General features: G+C 46.1%; 8 protein-coding genes across 8 annotated transcripts; 4 read left to right on the top strand and 4 right to left on the bottom strand.

Moving 5' to 3' along the window:
- Nucleotides 1–482: 482 nt before the first annotated feature.
- On the bottom strand, nt 483–1,798 carry EYB26_010021 (uncharacterized protein; the record flags this gene model as incomplete). The annotated part of the gene is made up of 3 exons (XM_054269266.1): nt 483–733; nt 792–1,662; nt 1,715–1,798. 3 exons carry the CDS (start codon nt 1,796–1,798, stop codon nt 483–485), a joined length of 1,206 nt encoding a protein of 401 aa, XP_054125241.1.
- Nucleotides 1,799–3,181: 1,383 nt separating this feature from the next.
- EYB26_010020 (uncharacterized protein) lies at nt 3,182–5,286 on the top strand (the record flags this gene model as incomplete). Its single annotated transcript, XM_054269265.1, has 6 exons — nt 3,182–3,273; nt 3,333–3,384; nt 3,433–3,745; nt 3,797–3,985; nt 4,041–4,360; nt 4,420–5,286. The coding sequence occupies 6 exons, from the start codon at nt 3,182–3,184 to the stop codon at nt 5,284–5,286; spliced, it is 1,833 nt and encodes a 610-aa protein (XP_054125240.1).
- Nucleotides 5,287–5,756: 470 nt separating this feature from the next.
- EYB26_010019 (uncharacterized protein) lies at nt 5,757–6,934 on the top strand (the record flags this gene model as incomplete). The annotated part of the gene is made up of 4 exons (XM_054269264.1): nt 5,757–5,778; nt 5,836–5,856; nt 5,910–6,101; nt 6,159–6,934. 4 exons carry the CDS (start codon nt 5,757–5,759, stop codon nt 6,932–6,934), a joined length of 1,011 nt encoding a protein of 336 aa, XP_054125239.1.
- An 802-nt stretch (nt 6,935–7,736) lies between these two features.
- Nucleotides 7,737–9,076, bottom strand: EYB26_010018 (uncharacterized protein; the record flags this gene model as incomplete). The annotated part of the gene is made up of 3 exons (XM_054269263.1): nt 7,737–8,557; nt 8,624–8,985; nt 9,042–9,076. 3 exons carry the CDS (start codon nt 9,074–9,076, stop codon nt 7,737–7,739), a joined length of 1,218 nt encoding a protein of 405 aa, XP_054125238.1.
- A 1,084-nt stretch (nt 9,077–10,160) lies between these two features.
- Nucleotides 10,161–11,908, top strand: EYB26_010017 (uncharacterized protein; the record flags this gene model as incomplete). Its single annotated transcript, XM_054269262.1, has 6 exons — nt 10,161–10,408; nt 10,522–10,774; nt 10,843–10,888; nt 10,942–11,213; nt 11,291–11,438; nt 11,514–11,908. The coding sequence occupies 6 exons, from the start codon at nt 10,161–10,163 to the stop codon at nt 11,906–11,908; spliced, it is 1,362 nt and encodes a 453-aa protein (XP_054125237.1).
- Nucleotides 11,909–12,602: 694 nt separating this feature from the next.
- On the top strand, nt 12,603–17,373 carry EYB26_010016 (uncharacterized protein; the record flags this gene model as incomplete). The annotated part of the gene is made up of 2 exons (XM_054269261.1): nt 12,603–17,291; nt 17,341–17,373. 2 exons carry the CDS (start codon nt 12,603–12,605, stop codon nt 17,371–17,373), a joined length of 4,722 nt encoding a protein of 1,573 aa, XP_054125236.1.
- A 695-nt stretch (nt 17,374–18,068) lies between these two features.
- On the bottom strand, nt 18,069–18,491 carry EYB26_010015 (uncharacterized protein; the record flags this gene model as incomplete). The annotated part of the gene is made up of 1 exon (XM_054269260.1): nt 18,069–18,491. One exon carries the CDS (start codon nt 18,489–18,491, stop codon nt 18,069–18,071), a length of 423 nt encoding a protein of 140 aa, XP_054125235.1.
- A 2,631-nt stretch (nt 18,492–21,122) lies between these two features.
- On the bottom strand, nt 21,123–22,196 carry EYB26_010014 (uncharacterized protein; the record flags this gene model as incomplete). The annotated part of the gene is made up of 1 exon (XM_054269259.1): nt 21,123–22,196. One exon carries the CDS (start codon nt 22,194–22,196, stop codon nt 21,123–21,125), a length of 1,074 nt encoding a protein of 357 aa, XP_054125234.1.
- Between the last annotated feature and the right edge of the window lie 1,104 nt (nt 22,197–23,300).

Genomic DNA, 23,300 nt, shown 5'->3' with positions numbered 1-23,300 from the left:
GGGGAACATATAGCATACCATAAACATGCTAATCTATAAACCTCTAGGGCTAGGCACAAATACCTATGAGAATTTTATTTCTCGTAGATCGATAAGTTCTACCACATACCATAGCACATATCAGCTAGAAAGATTAGTACTTATTGGTATATGTTCGAAAGATGATTAGGATAGCTAGGTAGTGTGTCCGCATTCCTATATGAAATGACAAATTACATTTCCGAGATTACACTTGCGATGCTGACTGCTTTCATTGATAGAGTAAATGATCGTTTTTTGGAATAAAACTCATGTTTATAAAATGTCAAAAACAGCTTAACGACAGTATTTCTAGTCTAAAATATTCAGTAACGTAGAAGTCAATCCCCTTCCTCTATGTCCTTCCCTTCCCAGAACTCTCAAGAAATCCAAATCATGTCACGGCAGAAGTATTGTCCTTTCGACCGCGAACGATTTCTAGTCGTCGCATGCGATGCAATATTTCAAACAAAAACTTCCACTGCATGCTCCTGCACTGTATGTTTTTCGTCTCCTGGAGACTGTCCAACCATTATCGTAGGAAGTGATTCCTCCACAGGCGAGGATGCAGTGGAGGCCTCTTGTCGCTGGCGTACGGCAGCTGCCAGGGTTTCCAAAATTGATTCCGTTTCATTCCATCCTACACAACCATCGGTAATACTGACACCATACTTCAAGCATCCTTTGGATCCTTTATCTGGTACGTCTTGTCGACCTACACAAATGATAAGTAGTTGGCAAACGAGTTTTAACCGCAATCAGCAGATGCTTACCTTCATTGATGTTACTCTCAATCATGACTCCCATGATAGGGGCACCGACAGCGATTTGACCGGCAAGACAGGCAGCAACAGACCCTTGATTGCGATAGTCTTTAGATGAGTTACCATGGCTGCAGTCGACAACAATGGCAGGCTTCTTTCCTGCACGGATGAGTTCCGCTTCAGCAGCTTGAATATGCTCGGGACTGAAGTTGGGCCCTTGGCTGCCTCCTCGAAGGATTACAAAGGTATCAGGGTTTCCGCGACTTATATGATACGCTAGACCAGCGTCTTCATCAACACCAACCACAGTGTGTGGACGAGACGCAGCTTTCATGGCATCAATAGCGACTTTGAGCCCACCATCAGTGCCATTCTTAATTCCCATTGGCATGGGCATATCACTAGCCATCTCACGGTGAGTTTGACTCTCAGTGGTGCGAGCGCCAATGACACCAAGGGATACTATATCGTCCAAGAAGTACACAAGAAGTGGGTTCAGGAGCTCAGTGGCAACTGGGAGACCCATCTTTGCAACTTCGAGCATGACCTTGCGTGCCGTGGACACGCCCTTAGACAGATCTGGGGCGGAGCTGTTGTTCGAATTCTCGAGATCTTGTGCATAGTCCGGGTCATGGATCAACCCTTTCCATCCAACAGTTGATCTTGGTTTCTCGATATAAACACGCATGACTACGACAAGCTCACGCCGATGTCGTTCGGCCGCTTGGGCAAGCAGAGAGGCATACTCGAGGGCGGCGTTCGTGTCATGAATACTACACGGTCCGACAACTACCATCAGGCGGTCATCGATAGCTTGGTGTGACATAAGGTTGCGAATAGCATCTCGACTGATTTCTACATGTCTTTTTGTTGATTCATCCTGTTTATATTAACATGGATCTAATAAGAGTGTGGATCCTAGAAGGACTGACCAGAGGCAAGGCAGACTTCACCCTACTTGGCGAAGGAAGAGGTACTTTGAAGCTCTTCACAGGCTCAGAGATGGTTGACGGCATGATAAAGACTGTTGATGAAGTCTTGGAAGTCTATTACGACAAACAAAGTGATGATAAATGGACAAGCCTTTGACGAACTCCCCTGGGTATGGGAGGAACAGAGGAGGAATGATTCGGCAAATGAATAAGAGAGATATAGTTATACTACAGACATATATCTCTATGAGAATTGATGCTCGGTGATGATAAATAATGAGTGCAGATCTTCCATGATATTGCCACTGCTTATCTATTATTTCCAACTTTCTTTCGCGTCTAGATCCTGATATCCTCAGGAGTTTCAAGGTTCTACAGATCATCGATGACTCGGTAGCATCCTAGGGTAAGAGTCATAGCATGTATTCTCCTCACCGGGATAGATTTAATGTCAATACGAATGTCGAGAATGAAAAATAGGCCGTCAGTGTGTGTACCGTTAAAATTACATGTATTGGAATTACTATACAAGCCAAATACTGTACTTGTATTACCGGTACTAGTGGTATCAAGAACGAAGTATCAGAAAATCAAACCTTCTGCATCTCTACAGGACTGCAACGTGGACTCAGATCCTATGTTGGCTTTGGATTTGATAGTTCCACCGGTCCATGCATCCGCTCCTGCACCTCGGAATATTTACGTATCTTGATACGTCAATTCACCACATTAGACTTATCAGGGTACATCCTAAATACACATGGTTCCGCAGGAACCAATATAACCAGCATGCTCAGGCCGTGGATCCGCTTTTAGTAGATTGTACTCCGTATGCAAGTCTACATTCGACACTGAATCTATCAGCTAGAATAGACTATAATTGAGAGGCTAAATTACAAAGGAACCAACCATATCAGGACCCTATTCCGACGGAACTATTCTTTGACTAATATTAATTTGCCTGAACAAACTGAGGAAGATAAGCGAACACGAATCTAAGAGAGGATTCTACTATCGGAGAAATTCGAGCCAGATCAGGAGGCGAATGACCCATCTGGACACGGGTTCTCAGCCAATCGCAGATTTGTGGAAGATAATAGCTTCAAAAATTAAATGAATACGGAGTACTATAGGCTATATCTCACGATGGTTAGGCTGACTGTCCTTTACAGTCTGTGCATAGCCCCCAATGGCTTCTTAGATGGATTCCAAGGTTCGTGATTCTTAAGTCCAAATTAGAGCCATGGATATACTTCGAGAATACGAAATTTAGTAGTGTTTAAGTTTTCGGTACCGTTTGTCGAGACTTGGGGTCTAGATGATGACCGTTCCTCATGGGAAATGTTGGTATATAATCGAGAGAAAGGAAGTAGCAATCCAGAGGTGACCTTCGAGACGTACGACTTTACATCCTCAACTTGCGTGACCCCGGGTATTTTGCCAAAGGGCTAACCCTTCGATCTCGTCATGTCGCCGTTTCCTCCATCCAACTTCATTATTCAATTGCTCGCCGGGGCATTGCCATTGTTTGGTGGCCTCACTGATCAGCAGACTAATGGGTGAGCAAATAAGTAATCATCAATTCGCGAGGAGATATTGACGATCATCTTGGTATTAGAAACCTGAACGCCAGTTCCTGGCAGAATCTTCCAGAATTCTTGACTGGCAGCGTAAGTCCAAAACCCCAACAGTTTGACACACATATTAACGAGATTCAGACTCTACACCACGGATATCCCTGGGGCAATCTTAAATACAAGCCCGATATCGTAAACGAACCGCTTCCTGAAACCAACGTCACCCGGTATTACCATTTTGACGTCGCACCGGGTACTCTGGCTCCCGATGGATATCAGAGACAGATGCTCCTTATCAATGGACAGTATCCTGGACCATTGATAGAAGCGAATTGGGGCGACTGGATCGAGGTTACGGTCTCCAACTCTCTCCAGGACCTAGATGAAGGAACATCAATTCATTGGCATGGGCTACGTCAATACGGCACTCAGTACGCCGATGGTGTACCAGGATGTAAGTGTACAATCGATAAACTAAAGCTGGAATATTGCTAACTACGATCAGTAACACAATGTCCCATCGCTCCGGGTTCGAATTTTACTTATAGATTCCGGGCAGATCACGTTGGATCCAGCTGGTACCATTCACACTACTCAGCCCAGCTTACTTCTGGGTTAGTTGGACCCATGGTCTTCTATGGGCCAAAATCTGCCCCATACGACATTGACCTCGGTCCCGTGTTGCTTAGTGACAGTAAGTCTCGAATGATCTCTCAAGGGACTGGTAAGTTACTGACGGATAAATGAAGTGTATCATCCCTATTACCAGAGACTGGTTGACAGAGTGAACGGTAATGGTTCTGAAGTTCATTTTGCCTTCTCGAACAACAGTGTTATCAATGGGAAGATGGTCTTCGACTGCAGTTCAGTGACAGATGGAACTCCTTGTGTCAGCAACTCTGGCGTTTCTAAATTCCAGTTCCAACCAGGAAAGAGTCATTTACTCCGTTTGGTAAATGTTGGATCATCTGGCCTTCAGTTTTTCACAGTCGATGAGCATGACCTTACGGTCATTTCAAACGATTACATACCAGTCAAGCCATACACGACGAATTCCGTTACACTTGGCGTGAGTACACCAGGAAAACGTGCAACATGAAGGTTCCTCTTACTGACATTGAATTACAGGTCGGTCAAAGAGCCGATGTCATTGTTCATGGAAAAAGTGGAGCTGATGCAGAGCGAAACTACTGGATGCGCGCTAATCTTTCCGTCCTCTGCACCCTCCCGGAGCAGCCCTACGGTCTCGCAGCAATCTATTATGACGAAAAGGACTACGAAGACGGCAAAACGCCAACCAGTGCGCCACAGCCTTTAAATGATGCTGATATGCCTTGTTCCAACGCACCTCTCAACACGACAAGCCCGGTAACTCGTATTCCTGCTCCACCTGCGGACCAGACCATCACTATCCATATCAACAATACGAAAAACGAAACCGGCCACTCAGTATACCTGCTCAATAACCAGACCTTCCGAGTAAACTACAACGAACCAATCTTGGACCTGGCTGACGAGGGTATTTTCAACTACCCCTCGGACCCAGAGTGGAATGTTTATAGCACTGGTAACAGCAGTGTCGTGCGTATAGTCTGGGAAAACCAAAAAGTTGACCCTTCGGATCCAAATTTCTACAATCTCACATTCACGCATCCAATGCATTTGCACGGGCATGACTACCAAGTCCTTTCTTATGGCTTCGGGGAGTGGGATGGAACTATTATCAACTCTGAGAATCCAATTCGAAGGGACACCACTCTCTTACCCGCCAGCGGACACTTGGTAGTGCAATTCACCACGGATAACCCGGGAGTCTGGCCATTCCACTGCCACGTAGCCTGGCATGTCAGCACAGGCTTCCTCATCAACATCTTGGAGCGCCCGGATGATGTTAAGGGACAACCACGCATACAAAAGACCATAGATCAGACTTGCACAGCATGGGACGCCTGGAGCACTAGAAACATTGTTGATCAAATCGATAGCGGATTGTGAGGTGGTGTGATTTATCGAGCAGGTCCTACACTGAAAATTACCTGTCTCATTTTGCGAGTTTTCGTCTTTTTCAAATCATCGTATAGACCCATCTTCCACTCGTATTACTCCTCTCAAATCTGTTCCCATTTTTGCAGCGCCTTCTTGACCATAAACTAGATAATTGATATGAGTAGCTAATAAGCAATGTATCGGCCGTTTACCTGTAGCTCAGATGATATCAACAATACAGTGTCAATCTTTTGTTTAATGCTGACAGTATTGTAATATTACAGGCGAAGAAACATTTTAGACCCCTCCAGCTTAATTATAAATCAGAAAATTCCGCCCAATAGGTATGAGGGTGGGCCGGGCGAGTCTGATGGAATATTTAATTGTCTTGTTCCTCCCTCGACATCGACATCAACAATAATTCCCAGCACAAATCGCGTGTTTAAAATTTTTGCAACAAAAGACGTATCCATCCCACGATGAGCAAAGTACTCCTCACAGGTAGTATCCTTCTTTAAGATATCTTTATTAATTCACTTGCTAATTACTGAAAATCAGGTGGATCAGGCTTCCTTGCCGGTATACATCTTTGAAAATTTGTGCCTATAGCCCTTACTGAGAGTTCTTTCTAGCTCACATCCTGGACATGTTGGTCCATCGAGGATACGAGGTAGTTACTACTGTGAGGTCCGAAGATAAAGCCTCCAAGATTCGCGAGGCGTATCCTAACGCCAAACTATCTGTTGCTATTGTACCAGATATAGCGCAGTCCGATGCCTTTGATGAGGTAGTCAAGGTTTCAGGCCTCGATATTGTACTACACAGTAAGTATTCTTCCTTAGTGCCAACCTTGCCATGACTCGGCTCTGACACATGAACAGCCGCCTCACCATTCCATTTCAATTGGTCAGATGCGAAGTCAGAACTCTTGGATCCAGCAATCACAGGAACCATATCCATTCTCAAGGCTATCAAGAAATATGCCCCTAGCGTTAAGCGGGTCATCGTGACCAGCTCGTTCGTCTCAATGCTTTCCGCCGAAGGGCTTCTGGATCCCAATAAAGTCTACAGTGAATCCGACTGGAACCCCATAACGTATGAGGAAGGCCTAAGTGGTAGCAAGGTAGACGCGTACAGAGCATCTAAGACTGTTGCAGAGCGATCTGCATGGAATTTTGTTAAGGAGGAGAAGCCCAACTTCGACCTTGTCACCATCTGCCCTCCACTCGTCTTCGGGCCAAGTGTGAGCCTCAGCTCACTCTCGGCTATCAACACCTCTAATGAGCGGTTTGTCGAGCTCATACAAGGAAAGTGGAAGAACGAGATCCTCCCCTCCCTTGGTGTCAATCTATGGGTCGATGTTCGCGATGTGGCATTTGCCCACATTGCGGCATTTGAGAAACCAGAGGCTGGCGGAAAGCGATTCTTCTGTATGTCAGGAAAGTTTAGTAACCGAGAGATAGCGGCGGCAGCGCGAAGGAACTTTCCTCAGCTGAAGGATAAGTTTCCCTCGGAGGAGACGAAGGGTGGTGATTACCCGCCTGTGGTTCCTGGCTATGATAACTCCAGGGCGACTAAATTACTGGGTATTGACTGGATTGATCTTGAGAAGAGCACTATTGATAATATCAAGAGCCTCCTGGCTGCTGGTGCTTAATTATCGCAGTAGTAAAGCCACAACCAAGACGATTGTGATTGAAGGGTAGCTTATTAATTAGGCAAACGTAGCGTTATCGATCTCAACAGTGATTCCCTCGTGGTGTTTATAGCACGAAATCCGAAACCGTTGTGTTAGTCCAAGATGATAGCTGAGAGAATAAAGTATCTGTAGAAACACCTCATAAACACGCACCTTTTTGCTGTAAAGTAAAAAGTAGCCATAACGAATAGTGTGCCTCTCGGAATCCGAGTCAGATGTTCAGAGTTTAGAGATGAAGAGCACCACAAGAAGATAATTCATTTGTTTATTAACAATTAGGATGCTCTTCAATCCAATTTCAAGTAATAAAAGTTGAGATCAGTATAACCATGGAGAGGCGAAAGCGTTCATTCGTTATAGCCAAGGACTACTGTATTCGTACTGGATCACGCAAGCTTGGTTGCCCTTGAAACGTGTCAAACTGAGATAAATGGCTGACCATTGCTTCCAAGCTATTGATATCACCGTCGTCTGTCGTTCTCTAGAAGATTCGTGGAACGTTGCATGTCAACTTGGTAAAATTACAAAATCACTTATATCACATCACTCAATCTGAAGCTTTGCTTTTGAAATGATTCCAGCATCATATAACATTTAATAAAGCTATCTCTATCGTGGTCTAATGAGCGAACTCGATACCATGCAAACATTAGGAGCGCATTTAAAATCTATTTTGCACGACTAGGTCTATCATAGTATCAACCAGTACGGAAGCATATCAACGATTCATAAACAGGAATAAAAAATAAGGGAGACTGATTTAGTACGTGATATCGGGCCTTATGGGCAGAGATTTGGGCAACTTTGGAAGTAAACTTCTCGAAGCCTCACGGGAATTTTGTGCCAGAAGGGCATCCATGATGACAAGCGCGGACATAGCCTCGACAATTGGCACAGCTCTGGGTACAACACAGGGGTCATGGCGACCCTTGGCTTCAAGGACTCCTTCCTCGAAGTCATATTTGGTTGTCGTCTGCGCCTGACCAATGGTCGCAGGAGGCTTGAAAGCGATGCGGAAGTAGATGTCGGCTCCATTCGAAATACCACCCTGAATACCACCAGAATTGTTTGTTTTCGTGGTCATTCGCTTCTTATCATTGATTTCGCCAAATTCCGGTGTAAAAATAAATGGATCATTGTGGACTGACCCCGGGACCTCGCAGCCACCAAAGCCAGAACCAATTTCAAATCCTTTAGTGGCAGGAATACTCATCATTGCGTGACCAAGCTTTGCTTCTAACTTATCAAAGCAAGGCTCTCCTAGACCGGTTGGAACGTTTCGAATAACGCACATGACGGTGCCTCCGATGCTGTCTTTCTTATCACGGAACACCTCAATGGCTTCAGTCATACGCTGGGAAGCTTCTGTATCCGGGCATCGAACAGGAGCAAACTCATCCACCTTCTCACGAGTGATTGCTCCAATCAGTCTCAAAAAATTGGGGTTTCTCGAATATGAAGGATATTCAGGTGAAGGAGGAAAAAGGTCTTCCTTGCCAACAGAGGAAACGAAGGCGACAATTTCAATATTATGGGCGAGTTTGAGATATTTCTCTGCAATAGCACCAGCGGCAACACGTCCTGTTATTCCCAGCTCAAATTAATCTCACTGTTTTCAGATCAAACATAGAATCATAAAAGTCCTACCTATTGTCTCGCGCGCACTACTGCGGCCTCCTCCACTACTAGCTTTAACTCCGTACTTCTCAAGATAAGTAAAGTCGGCATGGCTTGGACGAGGGTATAAGTCCATTGTGCTACCGCCATAGTCCTTGGGTCTTTGGTCCTCATTGTGAACAATCAAAGCGATTGGTGTACCTAGAGTAAAGCCACATTCTATTCCCGACTGGATCTCAACCCTATCCTTCTCATCTCGAGGGGTAGTGAGGGCGCTCTGGCCTGGTCTTCGTCGAGTCATCTGAGGTTGAATGTCACCCTCACTCAAAGCCATGCCAGGAGGGCAGCCATCCACAATGCACCCGACCGAATGGCAGTGCGACTCTCCATACCTTGTTTTAAGAACGTTAGTCAAAGGTCGTGAACTACAATGGGTGTACAAACTCACGTCGTCACCCGGAAGTAGTCACCGAATGTCGACATTTTTAGCAAGATTTCATACTACAGCACGTTCTGAGGAGTAATAGAAATCCAAGCTCTCTCCTGGGAGCACTCGACAGAAAAGAGTCTGCAGTAAAGTCCACAATTCCTCGATTATGCTGATACTTGTGGCTTCATTCCCACTATTTTTGAAACTGCTGCGCGTGTCATCTATTTCTTAAGATCACCTGATTTCTTCAGAATAATAAATGATCATAAACACGAATGTGTCAAGACCGAACTATCTTTTGACATCAAATACGGTATTCGGTATGTATGTAAAAATCTGTAAATACACACTAAACAACAAGTGTACTAACAAAATCATGGCGACATTCGACGCTAGAATGAGTGACAAATTACAAAGAGCGGCCCCACAGGCAGACCCACAGGCGGTCCGCTCCCCGAGATACCGCTGTGGCCAATCAGTCCTCGTACTCGTTGTACAAAATTTGTAAGCTATTATCTAGATTCTAACGTTATCTAACTGTCAATCGGAATTAATTTTCCAACACCCATGGATCTAGGATCTACTACGAGTAGCTGTGACATGTCATCCTTTGAAACAGGCCCATATTTCATTCGCGCTGGGCTGGGCTGGGCTGGGCTGGGCTGAGCCATGGTGCCATGATTGTCTAGAATCATTCTATCAAGTGCCAAAAGCTACATAGAAAATATATCTAATATACCAAATCAAGTGTTTGTCCAATATCTAAAAAAATTTCGCATGTGCAATTGTTGAAATTCATGATCCTCAGAACGTGGCAGATGTGATACTTTTTTTCTTAGCTCAGTGCAGAACCCTAATTCTGGGCAACAGTTTGAGAAGGGATTCTTATGCGTATCAAAAAATACACCCGTGTTATTTTATCACTGCTGTAGAGGAACCGCACCGATATTCGACGAATCAATCAGAGATAATGAATATTGATTGCACCATAGCTTGCCGACATGAGGAATCACGAAATCCGAATTGTTACATAAACCCACACGCTGACGGTTTCTCCCTGTAGATAATTGATTGCTTTTTAAACGAATAGAAATTCTAAAATAAAGACTTCCTTGGAGCAAAATTTGATCCTTATCAATGTTGGCTGAACAAGATTCCGCATATGTCCTCTGTATTGCTATCATTGGCGGCGGTCCGGCTGGACTCGGTGCTGCCATTGCGCTATCAGCGTTACCAGATGTCAGGATAACGCTGTACGAAAAAGCTCGCGAGCTGAGAGAAGTTGGTGCAGGAATCAGTATTGGATACAATTGTTGGAAGGTTCTTGAACTTCTCGGAGCTGCTGACGAAGTGCGAGGACACTTGCAGCAAAATGTGCTTCATCGGTAGGCGAATGATACTTCATTGATATCAGCTCTTTTGTGCAATGAAACATACTAGCTTGAGATTTAAAATTTCTGACATATTTATATCTAATGTCTCGGTTTACCCCTGATAGGAATGGACTATCTGGTGGAATTCAACGCGTGAAGCCTGCTCCGTCATCACTTCCTCTCAAGTACCGGTCTAAACGGGTCAGGAGATCAAGATTACAAGCTGCTCTGGTATCAAAAGTTCCACCAGGGATCATACAGCTCAATAAAAAATTGGTTTCAATCCACGATGCTGGAACGCAAGGGGTCCATCTCACTTTTGAAGATGGGACCGAGACGAATGCGGATCTACTAATCGGCGGAGATGGAATCCGATCTGTAAGTTCTCCTATTATCTAATTCCGTATTCTAGACTTGAATCTGCACCATTGCTCAAGTCTGCGAAGGTAGTCAGAACGTCACTCTTCCCAGAGCATACTACAAAATTTACGGGTATGACAGGTGCACAGATGGCTTCACTTATAACGTCATCTAATTGCAACCAGGTACAACCATTTGGCGGACCCTGATTCCAGCCAAGACTTTATATCATATTCACGACTTATTTCCGGACACGTCATGGTGGCATGGCCCTTCTGGGCACTGTTATTTCTCGCTAGTCGATGATCCGTCCGAATTTCCAGATTCAAGCACCTCGTCATCTGAGCAATTGATGGAGATTTCGTGTCGGCACCTAATAGACGCGGCTCTGGATACTGAGAGGAGATTTAGTTGGGGAGTCCCTGTGACAAATGAGAGAGTCAATATTCACTTTACGGTAATAACTTTTATCTTTGCAATTTCTCGGATTTAGAATATAAAACCGAAAGTTGAACTGACCGTTCTGACTCATAGCAATATGACCCCCGAGTACGCGATGCTCTTTCCTGCGTTCCGGATGGAGGTTGGAAAGAATTTTCTGCTTTCTCAGGGCCGAGACTTGAAAGGCTTGTGGGATGGGAAAAAGTGGCGCTGTTGGGGGATGCCAGTCACCCTCTATCTGGTAAATCAATTCATACATCCGTCTACCGCATCTAACTGCGTGCACAGTAGGCTCATTTATTGACTTTTTTCATAGGTGCATTTGGTTCCGGCGCAGCTTTCGCTTTAGAAGATGGCTGGATTCTCGCTCGAGCAATAGAACTTACTACTAGTACAGCTCAATTGACCCCTTCAGAAAACGACAGAGACAGACAGATCATCAAAGCGCGAAATATCGCAGATGCTCTGGAGATCTTTGATCGTATTCGCTCCCCGTACTATCGAAGAATGTATGAGCTCCTAGATAGTCGAAAAAGGGACGTTTTACAAGCACAAATCAAGGCCAAAGGCGAAAGTAGCGAGCCGCTGCATATATTTGAGAGTGTCCTCCCATCACGTCTCGAAGCATTTCCACTGGGTGATGAGCTGAGTTGGATTTATAAAAATGATATTGAGAAAATATGGCAAAATTATCTCCAACAAGAGAGATGAGAAGGCGAGATACTTTTGGACTCGAACTTAGGATGGTATGGATACAACAGCTTAAGAATTATGTTCTTTTTGGCTTATGTTGTCCCTACGTGCAAGCATATTTACTTTTCTACGGCTCTAAGGATCTTTAGCAGGTTTCAACATTACTGATATTTTACTAGCTGTCTTAACATTGTAGGAGCTGTGCTGGTAAAGTTGGATATTACTAGCCCTTTTTATTGACCGAGGTGACGATTGTATTATTAATTGGGTCTGGGATCTTGTGGACACTTGATACAGATACCGGTGGCGCGAGGGAACTTGGAACTCAGGTGTTCGCTAGTGATATTATGGTATAGTGTATTAAGACCTGCAGGTTTGTTGATTGATTAATTGAAGTGCGTTTGGGAGCATGTATAGATAAAATTAGGATAAAATTACCTGAAGCAGTAGTTGTAACCAAATGAAGTAGGTGGTAAGGCCTAACTTCCTGAGCGCCTACAGGAATCGAATCCTTGTTAGGCCCACTCAACTATAATATATTTTGCATAACGGCTAGAATTTCATTGCGATTTCGAAAGCTCGGGATACCCACCTCATGACATTCGTGGAGTTAAAGCAAGCCATTGATTGACAGTAACAGATTCTCCGCCATGAATTGAGACCTACAAACTCGCCATCCATTTCTAACATACTATACAACGTCTACAACACAATGGCGGAACCGACCAAGATCTCGATTTTAGGGCGGGAGAGCATCGTCGCGGACTGTGGCATCTGGGGAACATACATTGTCCAAGACCTGTTGACCAACCTGCCCTCAACCACCTACGTCCTCGTCACGGATACCAATCTCGGCTCGATATATCGTGAAAAGTTCGCAAAAATCTTCAACGAAGCCGCCGCGGCCTTGTCCCCGGCTCCTCGTCTCCTCACCAAAGAAATCCCTCCTGGAGAAAACTCCAAGTCTCGTCAAGGAAAAGCCGATATCGAGGATTGGATGCTTCAGCAGACATGTGGTCGGGATACAGTTATTATTGCTTTGGGCGGTGGTGTGATTGGCGATTTGCTCGGTTTCGTCGCCGCAACCTACATGCGGGGTATCAGATTCGTCCAGGTGCCTACGACGCTGTTGGCGATGGTTGACTCTTCCATCGGAGGAAAGACTGCGATTGATACTCCATTGGGCAAGAACCTGATTGGAGCGATCTGGCAACCTCATCGAATCTACATTGACATTGACTTCATTGATACCCTCCCTGAAAGAGAATTCATCAATGGCATGGCAGAGGTCATCAAAACCGCGGCGATTTCCGACGAAAAGGAGTTTGCCGCTTTGGAACAACACGCCGATGCAATCTTGAAAGCTGCTCGTAGTAAACCCGGAAAAGGACGATTCGATTTAGTGCGACAAGTCGTGAAAGATCGTATTGTTGCTTCAGCACGACACAAGGCGTTTGTGGTGACTGCGGACGAGCGTGAAGGTGGCTTGCGCAATCTTCTCAACTTGGGTCATTCGATTGGTCATGCGATTGAAGCGATTCTGTCACCTCAAGTTCTTCACGGCGAATGTGTTGCTATCGGTATGGTCAAGGAGTTGGACCTCGCCCGGTACCTCGGTATCCTCAAGCCAGTCGCCGTTTCTCGAATGGTCAAGTGCCTTTCCAAGTATGGTCTGCCTACATCCTTGAAAGATTCACGTGTGAGGAAACACACTGCTGGCAAGCACTGCTCTTTGGAGCAGATGATGGCCAACATGGCACTGGACAAGAAGAACGACGGTCCCAGGAAGAAGGTTGTTTTGTTATCGGCTATTGGACAAACCTACGAGCCAAAGGCTAGTGTTGTTTCGAATGAAGACATCAGGGCTGTCCTGGCACCCAGCATTGAAGTGATTCCTGGCGTTCCCAAGGACCTCAATGTCGTTTGTGCCCCTCCAGGCTCAAAGAGTATCTCCAACAGAGCTCTTGTTCTTGCAGCTCTCGGATCGGGAACAGTACGAGTCAAAAATTTGCTTCACTCTGACGACACAGAGGTTATGCTCAACGCTCTTGAACGCCTCGGTGCCGCCACCTTTGCCTGGGAAGATGAAGGAGAGGTGCTAGTTGTGAACGGCAATGGTGGCAAGATGCAGGCAAGCCCTACAGAGTTGTACTTGGGTAATGCCGGTACTGCCTCGAGATTCCTTACATCGGTTGCGACGCTCTCTGGTAAAGGATCTGTTGATTACAATATCCTCACTGGAAACAACCGTATGAAGCAGAGGCCTATTGGTGACCTTGTCGACGCGCTTACTATCAATGGTGCTCAAGTTGAGTATTTGGAAAAAGCCGGCAGTCTGCCTTTGAAAATTGCTGCATCGGGTGGATTCAAGGGCGGTCGTATCAATCTCGCTGCCAAGGTTTCCTCTCAATATGTGTCATCGCTTCTGATGTGCGCACCTTACGCTAAGGAGCCTGTTACTTTGAAACTAGTGGGAGGAAGGCCAATTTCTCTGTCTTACATTGAGATGACCACAGCTATGATGCGTTCGTTTGGAATTGACGTGCAGAAGTCGACCACCGAGGAGTGGACCTACCACATCCCACAAGGATCATACAACAACCCCCCAGAATACGTTATTGAAAGTGATGCTAGTTCTGCAACCTACCCTCTGGCTATCGCTGCTGTCACCGGCACAACCTGCACAGTCCCCAACATTGGCTCCGCAAGTTTGCAAGGTGATGCTCGCTTTGCAGTAGAAGTATTGCGACCAATGGGCTGCAAGGTCGAACAGACTGCTACTTCTACCACAGTCACCGGTCCAGCCGACGGCGTGCTACGCCCCCTGCCAAATGTTGACATGGAACCGATGACAGATGCTTTCTTGGGTGCTTCCGTTCTTGCTGCGATTGCACAAGGCGAGGGAGGGAACCATGCAACAAGAATCTACGGTATTGCCAATCAACGAGTCAAGGAATGCAATCGTATCGAAGCTATGAGGGTGGAATTGGCCAAGTTTGGAGTTGTATGTCGCGAACATCCTGATGGACTCGAGATTGATGGTATTGATCGATCTACCCTTCGACACCCCGCTGGCGGCGTTTTCTGCTACGACGACCACCGCGTTGCGTTCAGCTTCAGTATCTTGTCTCTAGTGGCTCCCACGCCTACGCTTATTCTCGAGAAGGAATGTGTCGGCAAAACATGGCCAACATACTGGGACGCTCTCAAACAAAAATTTGGTGTGAGCCTCAAAGGCAAGGAACTCGCTGAGAGCGAAATCACGCATGGACCAGCCGATCGGTCAGATGCATCCATCGTCATCATCGGTATGCGTGGAGCAGGAAAGACAACAACCGGCCGCTGGGCTGCCAAAGCACTCAATCGGAAATTTATCGATCTTGATGTTGAGTTGGAGCAGACCGAGGGCAAGACTATTCCAGATCTTATCAAGGAACGTGGCTGGCAGGGATTCCGTGATGCTGAGCTTTCACTGTTCAAGCGCGCATTGACTGAGCGACCTACAGGACATGTTTTTGCTTGTGGCGGTGGTATTGTTGAGATTGCAGAAGCAAGAAATATCCTTATTGACTACCACAAAAACAAGGGTAATGTGCTTTTAGTCATGAGAGACATCAAAAAGGTCATGGAATTCTTGAATATCGACAAGACCAGACCTGCTTATATTGAAGACATGATGAGTGTGTGGTTACGACGCAAGCCTTGGTACCAGGAATGCAGCAACGTTCAATACTACAGTAGGCATAGCAGCTCGCCAGAGCTTGCGCTTGCCATGGACGATTTTGATCGATTCATCCAGTTTGTCTCTGGCAAGACTGATTATTTAGCTGCCATTAGAAGGAAACGTCTTTCTTTCTTTATGTCTCTTACTCTAACAGATCTACGTGATAGTGGTGATTTGCTCCGCACAGTTGCTTCTGGTTCCGATGCTGTGGAATTGCGCGTTGATTTACTCAAAGATCCATCATCAGGCAACGGTATCCCTTCGGCTGAGTACGTGGCTGAACAGATTTCGTTCTATCGCAGCCGGGTTTCCCTTCCTATTGTCTTTACGATACGTACAGTCAGTCAGGGAGGAAAGTTCCCTAACGATGCCCACGACGCTGCCTTGGAGTTGATCATGCTCGCTATCCGCAGTGGATGTGAATTTATTGATCTCGAAATTACATTCCCAGAAGACTTGCTACGAAAAGTGGCTGAATCCAAGGCTCATGCTAAGATTATTGCATCTCACCATGACCCACAAGGAAAATTGAACTGGGCCAATGGATCCTGGATTCAATACTACAACAAAGCCCTACAGTACGGAGATATCATCAAACTCGTAGGCGTGGCAGAAACCCTCAAGGACAACACCGCGCTGCGAGAATTCAAAGACTGGGCCGAACAAGCTCATCCTGATGTACCTGTCATTGCCATCAACATGGGTGACAAGGGACAACTCAGTCGCATGCTCAACGGTTTCTTGACTCCTGTGTCTCACCCTGCTCTTCCATTCAAGGCCGCACCAGGACAATTGTCGGCCGCCGAAATCCGCAAAGGACTGTCAATCATGGGCGAGATCCCAGCTAAGAAATTTGCGATTTTCGGAAAGCCGGTCTCAGTGTCTCGTTCGCCTGCAATGCACAACACGCTCTTTGAGCAGAATGGTCTACCGTATGTTTACACCCGGTTGGAGACTGACCAAGCACAGGACGTGAAGGAGTTCATTCGCTCACCCGATTTCGGAGGCGCATCCGCCACGATCCCGCTCAAGCTGGACATCATCCCTCTCATCGACGAGGTGCTCAACGAAGCCGAGATCATTGGCGCAGTCAACACCATCATCCCCGTTGAGGGCAAAGACGGCAGCACACGCCTGATTGGTCGAAACACCGACTGGTCTGGCATCGTACGATGTCTCCGCGAGGCCGGCGCACACAGCAACGAAGGCGAATCCAGCGCTTTGGTCATTGGTGGCGGAGGCACTGCCCGCGCCGCAATCTACGCTCTGCATAACATGGGCTTTTCTACCGTGTACGTCCTCGGCCGTTCGCCCGAGAAGATTCAAAACATGGCGTCTACATTCCCGACAGGCTTCGACATTCGCGTCTTGGAAAATGCCAGTGATATCGAGAACATCCCCCGTGTCGCTGTAGGCACCATTCCAGGCGACAGACCCATTGAGGCGAATATGCGCGAGATCCTGTGCACCATTTTCGAGCGCAGCGGTCGTGCCGCTGATGGCAAGTCGGCAGCCGTTTTGCTCGAAATGGCGTACAAGCCCTCGGTGACTCCGTTGATGCAGTTGGCGTCTGACTCTGGCTGGACTACCATTCCAGGGCTAGAGGCTCTTGTTGGGCAGGGAGTGTATCAATTTGAGTACTGGACGGGTATTACGCCTGTTTACGAGGTTGCCAGAGTAAGTCTTGCTTCGCCTCTTATTTGATGATAGACTGACGTGGATATAGAACGCTGTCCTCGGTACGGACGAGACCAAGTAACCGTTTCCTGCCAATCATAAACGCTTTGTTGTAGCATCATTGGATAGTTAGATGTCAATATCAATGTGTACTTACTCTTACCGTACCTAGGTCTATGACACGGGTTCCAGATTTCGATATTTCCATGCATGTCATCTGTGCCTCAGTCATATGAGCCTTGCATGGCTAGACTGCTAAATATAAACACACCTAGTACTGTGGAACGACTTGTTGAATGTTTCAAGATTGCAAAATTCCCCTGGCCAGTCTCGGTATGGATATAAATGCTCATACAACGGCATAAGATAAAATTGCCATGTTTCTCAATACTGCACTTACGAATATAACAATACTACACACCGAAATGGGTTCTTCTGAAGCCTGTGCTTGTATCCCCAAGCTCTAACTACCATTTATGATCACCCGAATTGTAAAAGTAGGCGGGATTTGAATTCCGATTACATCACCGATCGAAGGTTATTGACATTTCTGGTTAGACACGGTAAAGGCTTGGGGTAAGTCCATTTCCCCTTAGCGGTTCTCCTGACCTGGGCTAGACGGACAAGCCAATACGCCACGTATAGCCTCCAAAGTATGTGATACCCTCGGCCCACATCTTATGCGATGCAGGGTTCGTGACAAAATGCGAAGTGAATGCCCTTTCCTGCTCTTGAAAATGAAAAGAGAGCATAAGACAGTATAACCCCGTCGCAATTTCAAGACCGAGATGCCTCAAAGCTCGCGATCTCGTCCGAGAAATCCGTCAAGCGCGCTTTGGGAAGCCAAAGTTCAACCCGATATTCCTCGCCTGCGGCAGTGAGCCGCTTGTCTGACACCACCAGCCCAGCATCGCGCGGTGTGGAGATCACGAGCTCGATATTACAGGACCGTTTCGCGTCCACAGAGAGTTCTGACACCATTTCCGCCAAGACTCGGGTAGCTTCGATGTTGGATAAGCGTGGAGATCGTCGAGGCAGAGGACGCGGCAATATGTCCTGCGGAGATGCGCTACTGGCACGTTTGATGTGGGCGATTTTAGGGACCTGCACTGCGGCGGCATTATGCACCTGTTGAGAATCGCGCAAAGAAGTCAAAGGGGCCACTGAGGTCGCTCTAGATCGAGTAGCAGACTTTGCCATATTGGTGCTGATGACGAACGGAAAGGCACGCTTATAAGTCTTGTTGAAAATCTGTCCGAATCTATTGTCTCGGAATGAAGAATACCAGACAGCTTTTATATAAGGAAGAAGATAAATACGAATCCCTCGGGGCTACATAGCTATGACTTTGGCATCAAAATTTACGGAGGGCGTGAATGAAGGATAGCCCTCACAATTACCGTAGCAAGAGGCACCAGAGATTTCTGTTTCGTCTACAAGATGAATCTGGAATAAATATGAGCCCTACCACCTCCGATGAAGAAGTAGTGATTCCCCACCACTCCCTGACTGGTGTATTCTCGGGCGTGGAAATGTTTCGTGGAATCTTGTCTTGCTTGATGGCTCCCCCCCTCCCATACGCTACCTTAAATGCAAAGTTGGCTTACGTCTAAGTGATCTATGCTGTAATGCTCTTGATTTGGAGTTGCGCTAAAGTATTCCTGTAGTGAACAATACGCGCCTTACTAATCACGGTACGGTTATGTCCTGCAATTTGTTCGTGTCCTTCGCACCACGTTCGTCATGCTCAAAATGCCTATATGGCCACCAAAATCGTGTCCTTTTGCGTCATATGAATCTTGAATCGACGATTTGCCATCAATTGATGGACGCAGTACGATCCAATCGTGCCTAAATGTTTCGGAGTCGAAAGAATCGAGGGCACGTAGCGACTTCATTACCAAAGGAACCATTCCGGGAATTGTGATCACTGACTCACGGGAAAGCAATGACACCCAGTCAGAAGTACCATTCCAATTAAGGGGGCTTCCGTGAAAGTTGGGTACGATATAAGGTCGGGCGATGTGGTCACTGTCACGAGGGACAACCTTTACCTCCTAGTTCCAATCGTATCCATGAGATAGGTTCTAGACATAAAGAAGCAAGATTCATGTATTTAACCTATTAGAGACTGCATAGCACTACAACAAGGGTAGGAGCTCTACCAGTTGTTAACAGATTAACCAAACGAACCAACCACCCAATACCATATTTTGAATACTGCTTTCAATGTTTTATCTCGACGCTAGAAAAGGATATAACTCGCGAATCTATTTGACACAAATATACGCTCCTTACAACACTACTTGACAGTATGTAGCAAATTATTTGACACACGGATGGAAGGAATCGCAGTCTGTTATTTGTGGCTTCGCATATATGAAAGGGACAAGAGTCTCGGATAGAAATGATAGGGAGGACAGACCAATATTACACTGGTTTTCCCGATATATCCCGACTTTCCTTTTTGGCGCTTGTGGTAAAAAAGCCTCCAAATAGGTACGAAAGCTAAGAAGGAGACCGGTAGTAGTTTACTCGATATCATAATCCTCCACTTTAGGATTGTAAGGCCCTTAATTCGAACGCTGCTTGTCATAGCCTACTGATCCTTAAGCGCAGGCCCGCCATCCACATACATCGACAATTCACAAAACAGGAGCAGCGGGTATATATCCATCCAAATGTGCAAGAGGTGTTTACAAGAGCGTAGTGGTACGGATAAGAAGTATGGCCAGTAAGAGTATGGTGAAACGTAGGTGTATATATCGTTCGCAGCTTGCTTTCTAGGAAGCCGCGCTGCTACGGCTTCGATATACAGTGGGACGACATATGTGTTGGCACCCCCCATATCCGAAACCCCACACCGCCATTTATTCTGCCGGTCAAAACGCGTAGATTACCTCTTCGTGTCCCACACCAAGCGGCAACACCAGCACGCCGCCTCCGGAAAGCCAACGCGTGGCGCTTATCGGGGGGATCGTCGCGGGATGTTTGCTGCTAGTGATCCCATTGGTCTGGCTTTCAAGGAAGTTGTCAGATAATCCGGATATCCAACGAGACAGAAAGACTGGACTCTCCATCTTGAAGGCCAGCTAGTGACCTTAGGATATATATTTGGGCACCTAGATTTCAGCCCAATGTCTACCCCTCTTGATAGCTCACAAAAATCACCCCGCCAATATGTCTATATAAACCCGGCTTTGGAACCTGATGTATTCAGACAGAACAACTGAATATATACAATCTTGCTAGTCACTTCTTCCTTTCCATCCATATAAGATACTATTTAGGATTGACCTGGAGTAAACCCACCAATCCGACAAAATATACGGAACAAGGAGAACTGGATATATAAGGACACTCATTCACCATCATGTATTTAGTTCTTCATAGTTCTTTGACATAAGTCACTCGAATACAACAGTGAGAGTCAACAAGGCATTCTAACTCATACGGGCACCAGGCTGTACGGGGGATCTCTTCTATCTTAGTTACGTCTAAGACTTCCAAACACTAGCTCAACTATTGTTACTTCGTTTACTCAAGCCACTTTATCGACGATTAACAAGGAACCTTTGTGTGGTTCAAACAAAGCCTAGCGTACCTCGACACAACGCTGTTTAACTAAGGTGGATCCAGGTCCGTGACACCTGCAGTCTTACATATAATTATGTATGGCAGCCTATTATAGAGATTTTGACAGTATGCTCCGCATCTAGTAGACTAGTAAACACTACTACAGTTATTCCGTAACCCATATCATCTTTACCGAACTATCGTCCAACCAGGCCTTTACAATACTTCAAAGGAAACATGCGATAGTTCAATTGCTCAGCCAATTTGCCAAGTCTGCTTCTCACCATATGTGTCTACCGCCCACCTGTTCATCCCTTCTTCGAGTGCCACGATGAAGTCTTTGTCAAACCGCTTCCCACTCTCCGTCCACGCTATTCGGGACCTCCATGTTAACCAATTCTGCGCCATGGACCCTTCCGGAGCACGAATGATACCAGTAGCAAGGTCAACAACCTGTCGCCCGTCGCCCCGCTGTCTGTCTTCGTGGCTGTAGAAGACAGTCGCCCCACAGGTACCACAAAACGAACGTAGCACACCTACAGAAGAAACATATGTCTTTGCGGTCCCAATCTTGAGATCTGCCTCAATGACTGGCTCGCAACATTGCAACGGGATGAACGTCCAGCCAATGACATGCGTGCCAGTTACAAGGCGACAGTCGTCACATATGTCGAGGCTGGCTCTCCACTTGTTCTCCTCGAGAGGAGAGACAAACTGAGACAGCCACTCATCACCAATGACCTCCTGGGAGGGCCGCTTGATCGTGAAGGAGACTCCGCCGCAGTGGCATTGTGCACGTAGCCGCTCCTGACCGTCTTCGCCAACTTCTGTTTCAGCTTCTACAATCTTAGCCCGGGCATCATTGTCCGGCGGATTCCAGACCCTCATTTCACGATCACCAATGCGTGTTAACATTGGAGAGAAGCCGTCGTCCTTGGTAGATTTGGAGAAGGCGTGGAGCTTTATGTGAAAACAATCTGCTCTTTGCTCACTGAATATAGAGGATGATACCACATAAAAGTTGCTGTCCATGGGGTCACGGGCATTGATGTGGCACCCGCATGTTGAACAAAATCCCAGTGTACATTCGGATCCAGCTGGAGCATAATTTGTGATGTTATGTTCTGATGACGGAGCAATGAACCGCGGTTTCACTCCACTAGGTAAAGTTGTGTGTACGATAAATGGTGCGCCAGTGACATAACGACACAAGCTACAATGGCAGAACCGAACTGCTAGAGGGAGTTGCGGTGTAGGGATGTCTACAGTGAAATGAACAGCACCGCAGAAACACTTGGCGTTTAGAGTTTTTGTGGCCGGATCAGACATTGTGGTAGGACATAAGAGCTGTCAGTTCCTTCCAAGGCTTATAAAAGTACAAGTTGTACAAGTATTCAACCGTCGCAAAAGAACCGAACATTTTATAATGGTTGATTTCGGGGAACGTTTTTGTAAATTGGCGGGGAGAAGGGTGTAAACGAACCAGAATATGAATCACGCTAAAAGGCACTATCACAGGAAAGGAAAGGACTATTTTGGTATGAGCTTCTCAGCTCGTATCGGATTTACTAGATGCCAATCGATGGAAATAAATGGTCACATGAAGATAGGAATGGTATACTCTTATCTTGATAAGACAAATAGTATACGAAACAAGAGGATATCATTAGAAGATATCGTATACTACATATATTAGATACCTCTAAGGGTACAAAGATAATTTAAAAGTAAAAGAGTATAGCTACTCCTTTACTTACTCCTATATATATAAAAGACCTAGAGGTAGAAAATAACTTGGAGATGGTCATATTGCCGCCATGGGCAGGCAGACAGCAGTCCCAGCCGATATACATTAGTCCCAGTGGATATATAGTTAACAGCTTCGGGATGTATTAGACAATTACTGGCAGTCCCACGCCGTTATTAAGGGCCAAGGGGTATGAGGCCCTGGAAGCTTAGTTAACCGTTATAAAAATATATAGTAATGCTTAAATTTTGGATAGGTTCAATCCAGAGCTGGTGATGTTATTATAAGTGATTGAAATCTGGAGGCTTCAGGCCTGGATTTGGCGAGTAATTTCAAAAATTTGATTCGCGCAGAAAGAGATGTTCTTCTACGTGATGAATTTGTGCCCTGTGTATTGTGCGTAAGAAATTTAGCTAGCAACAAAGCTCCCTTGGGCATGGGCGAACCTTGAACTCACACCTTATCCTCCTATACTACTGCAAACTCTTCATGGCTAGGTACTCCAAATACCTTCTCTCCATTGACCATCCGATATCACCCCTTCTTATTCCTATCATCAAGCCTGAATGCCCCCAGTCCGCAAGCCGGCCGCTTCGCATAGACAAAGGTATTCGTCACTCTGACGTCCTCGGTATTATACCTCAACAACATGTTGGAACAGTGCTCCGTATGATGAAAGCTCCCAA

The sequence above is a fragment of the Talaromyces marneffei genome, chromosome 8 (genome assembly GCF_009556855.1).
Source record: "Talaromyces marneffei chromosome 8, complete sequence".
Classification (NCBI taxonomy): domain Eukaryota; kingdom Fungi; phylum Ascomycota; class Eurotiomycetes; order Eurotiales; family Trichocomaceae; genus Talaromyces; species Talaromyces marneffei.
Note: the sequence above shows the minus strand (reverse complement) of the source record. Positions and strands in the feature narration are given on the sequence as shown.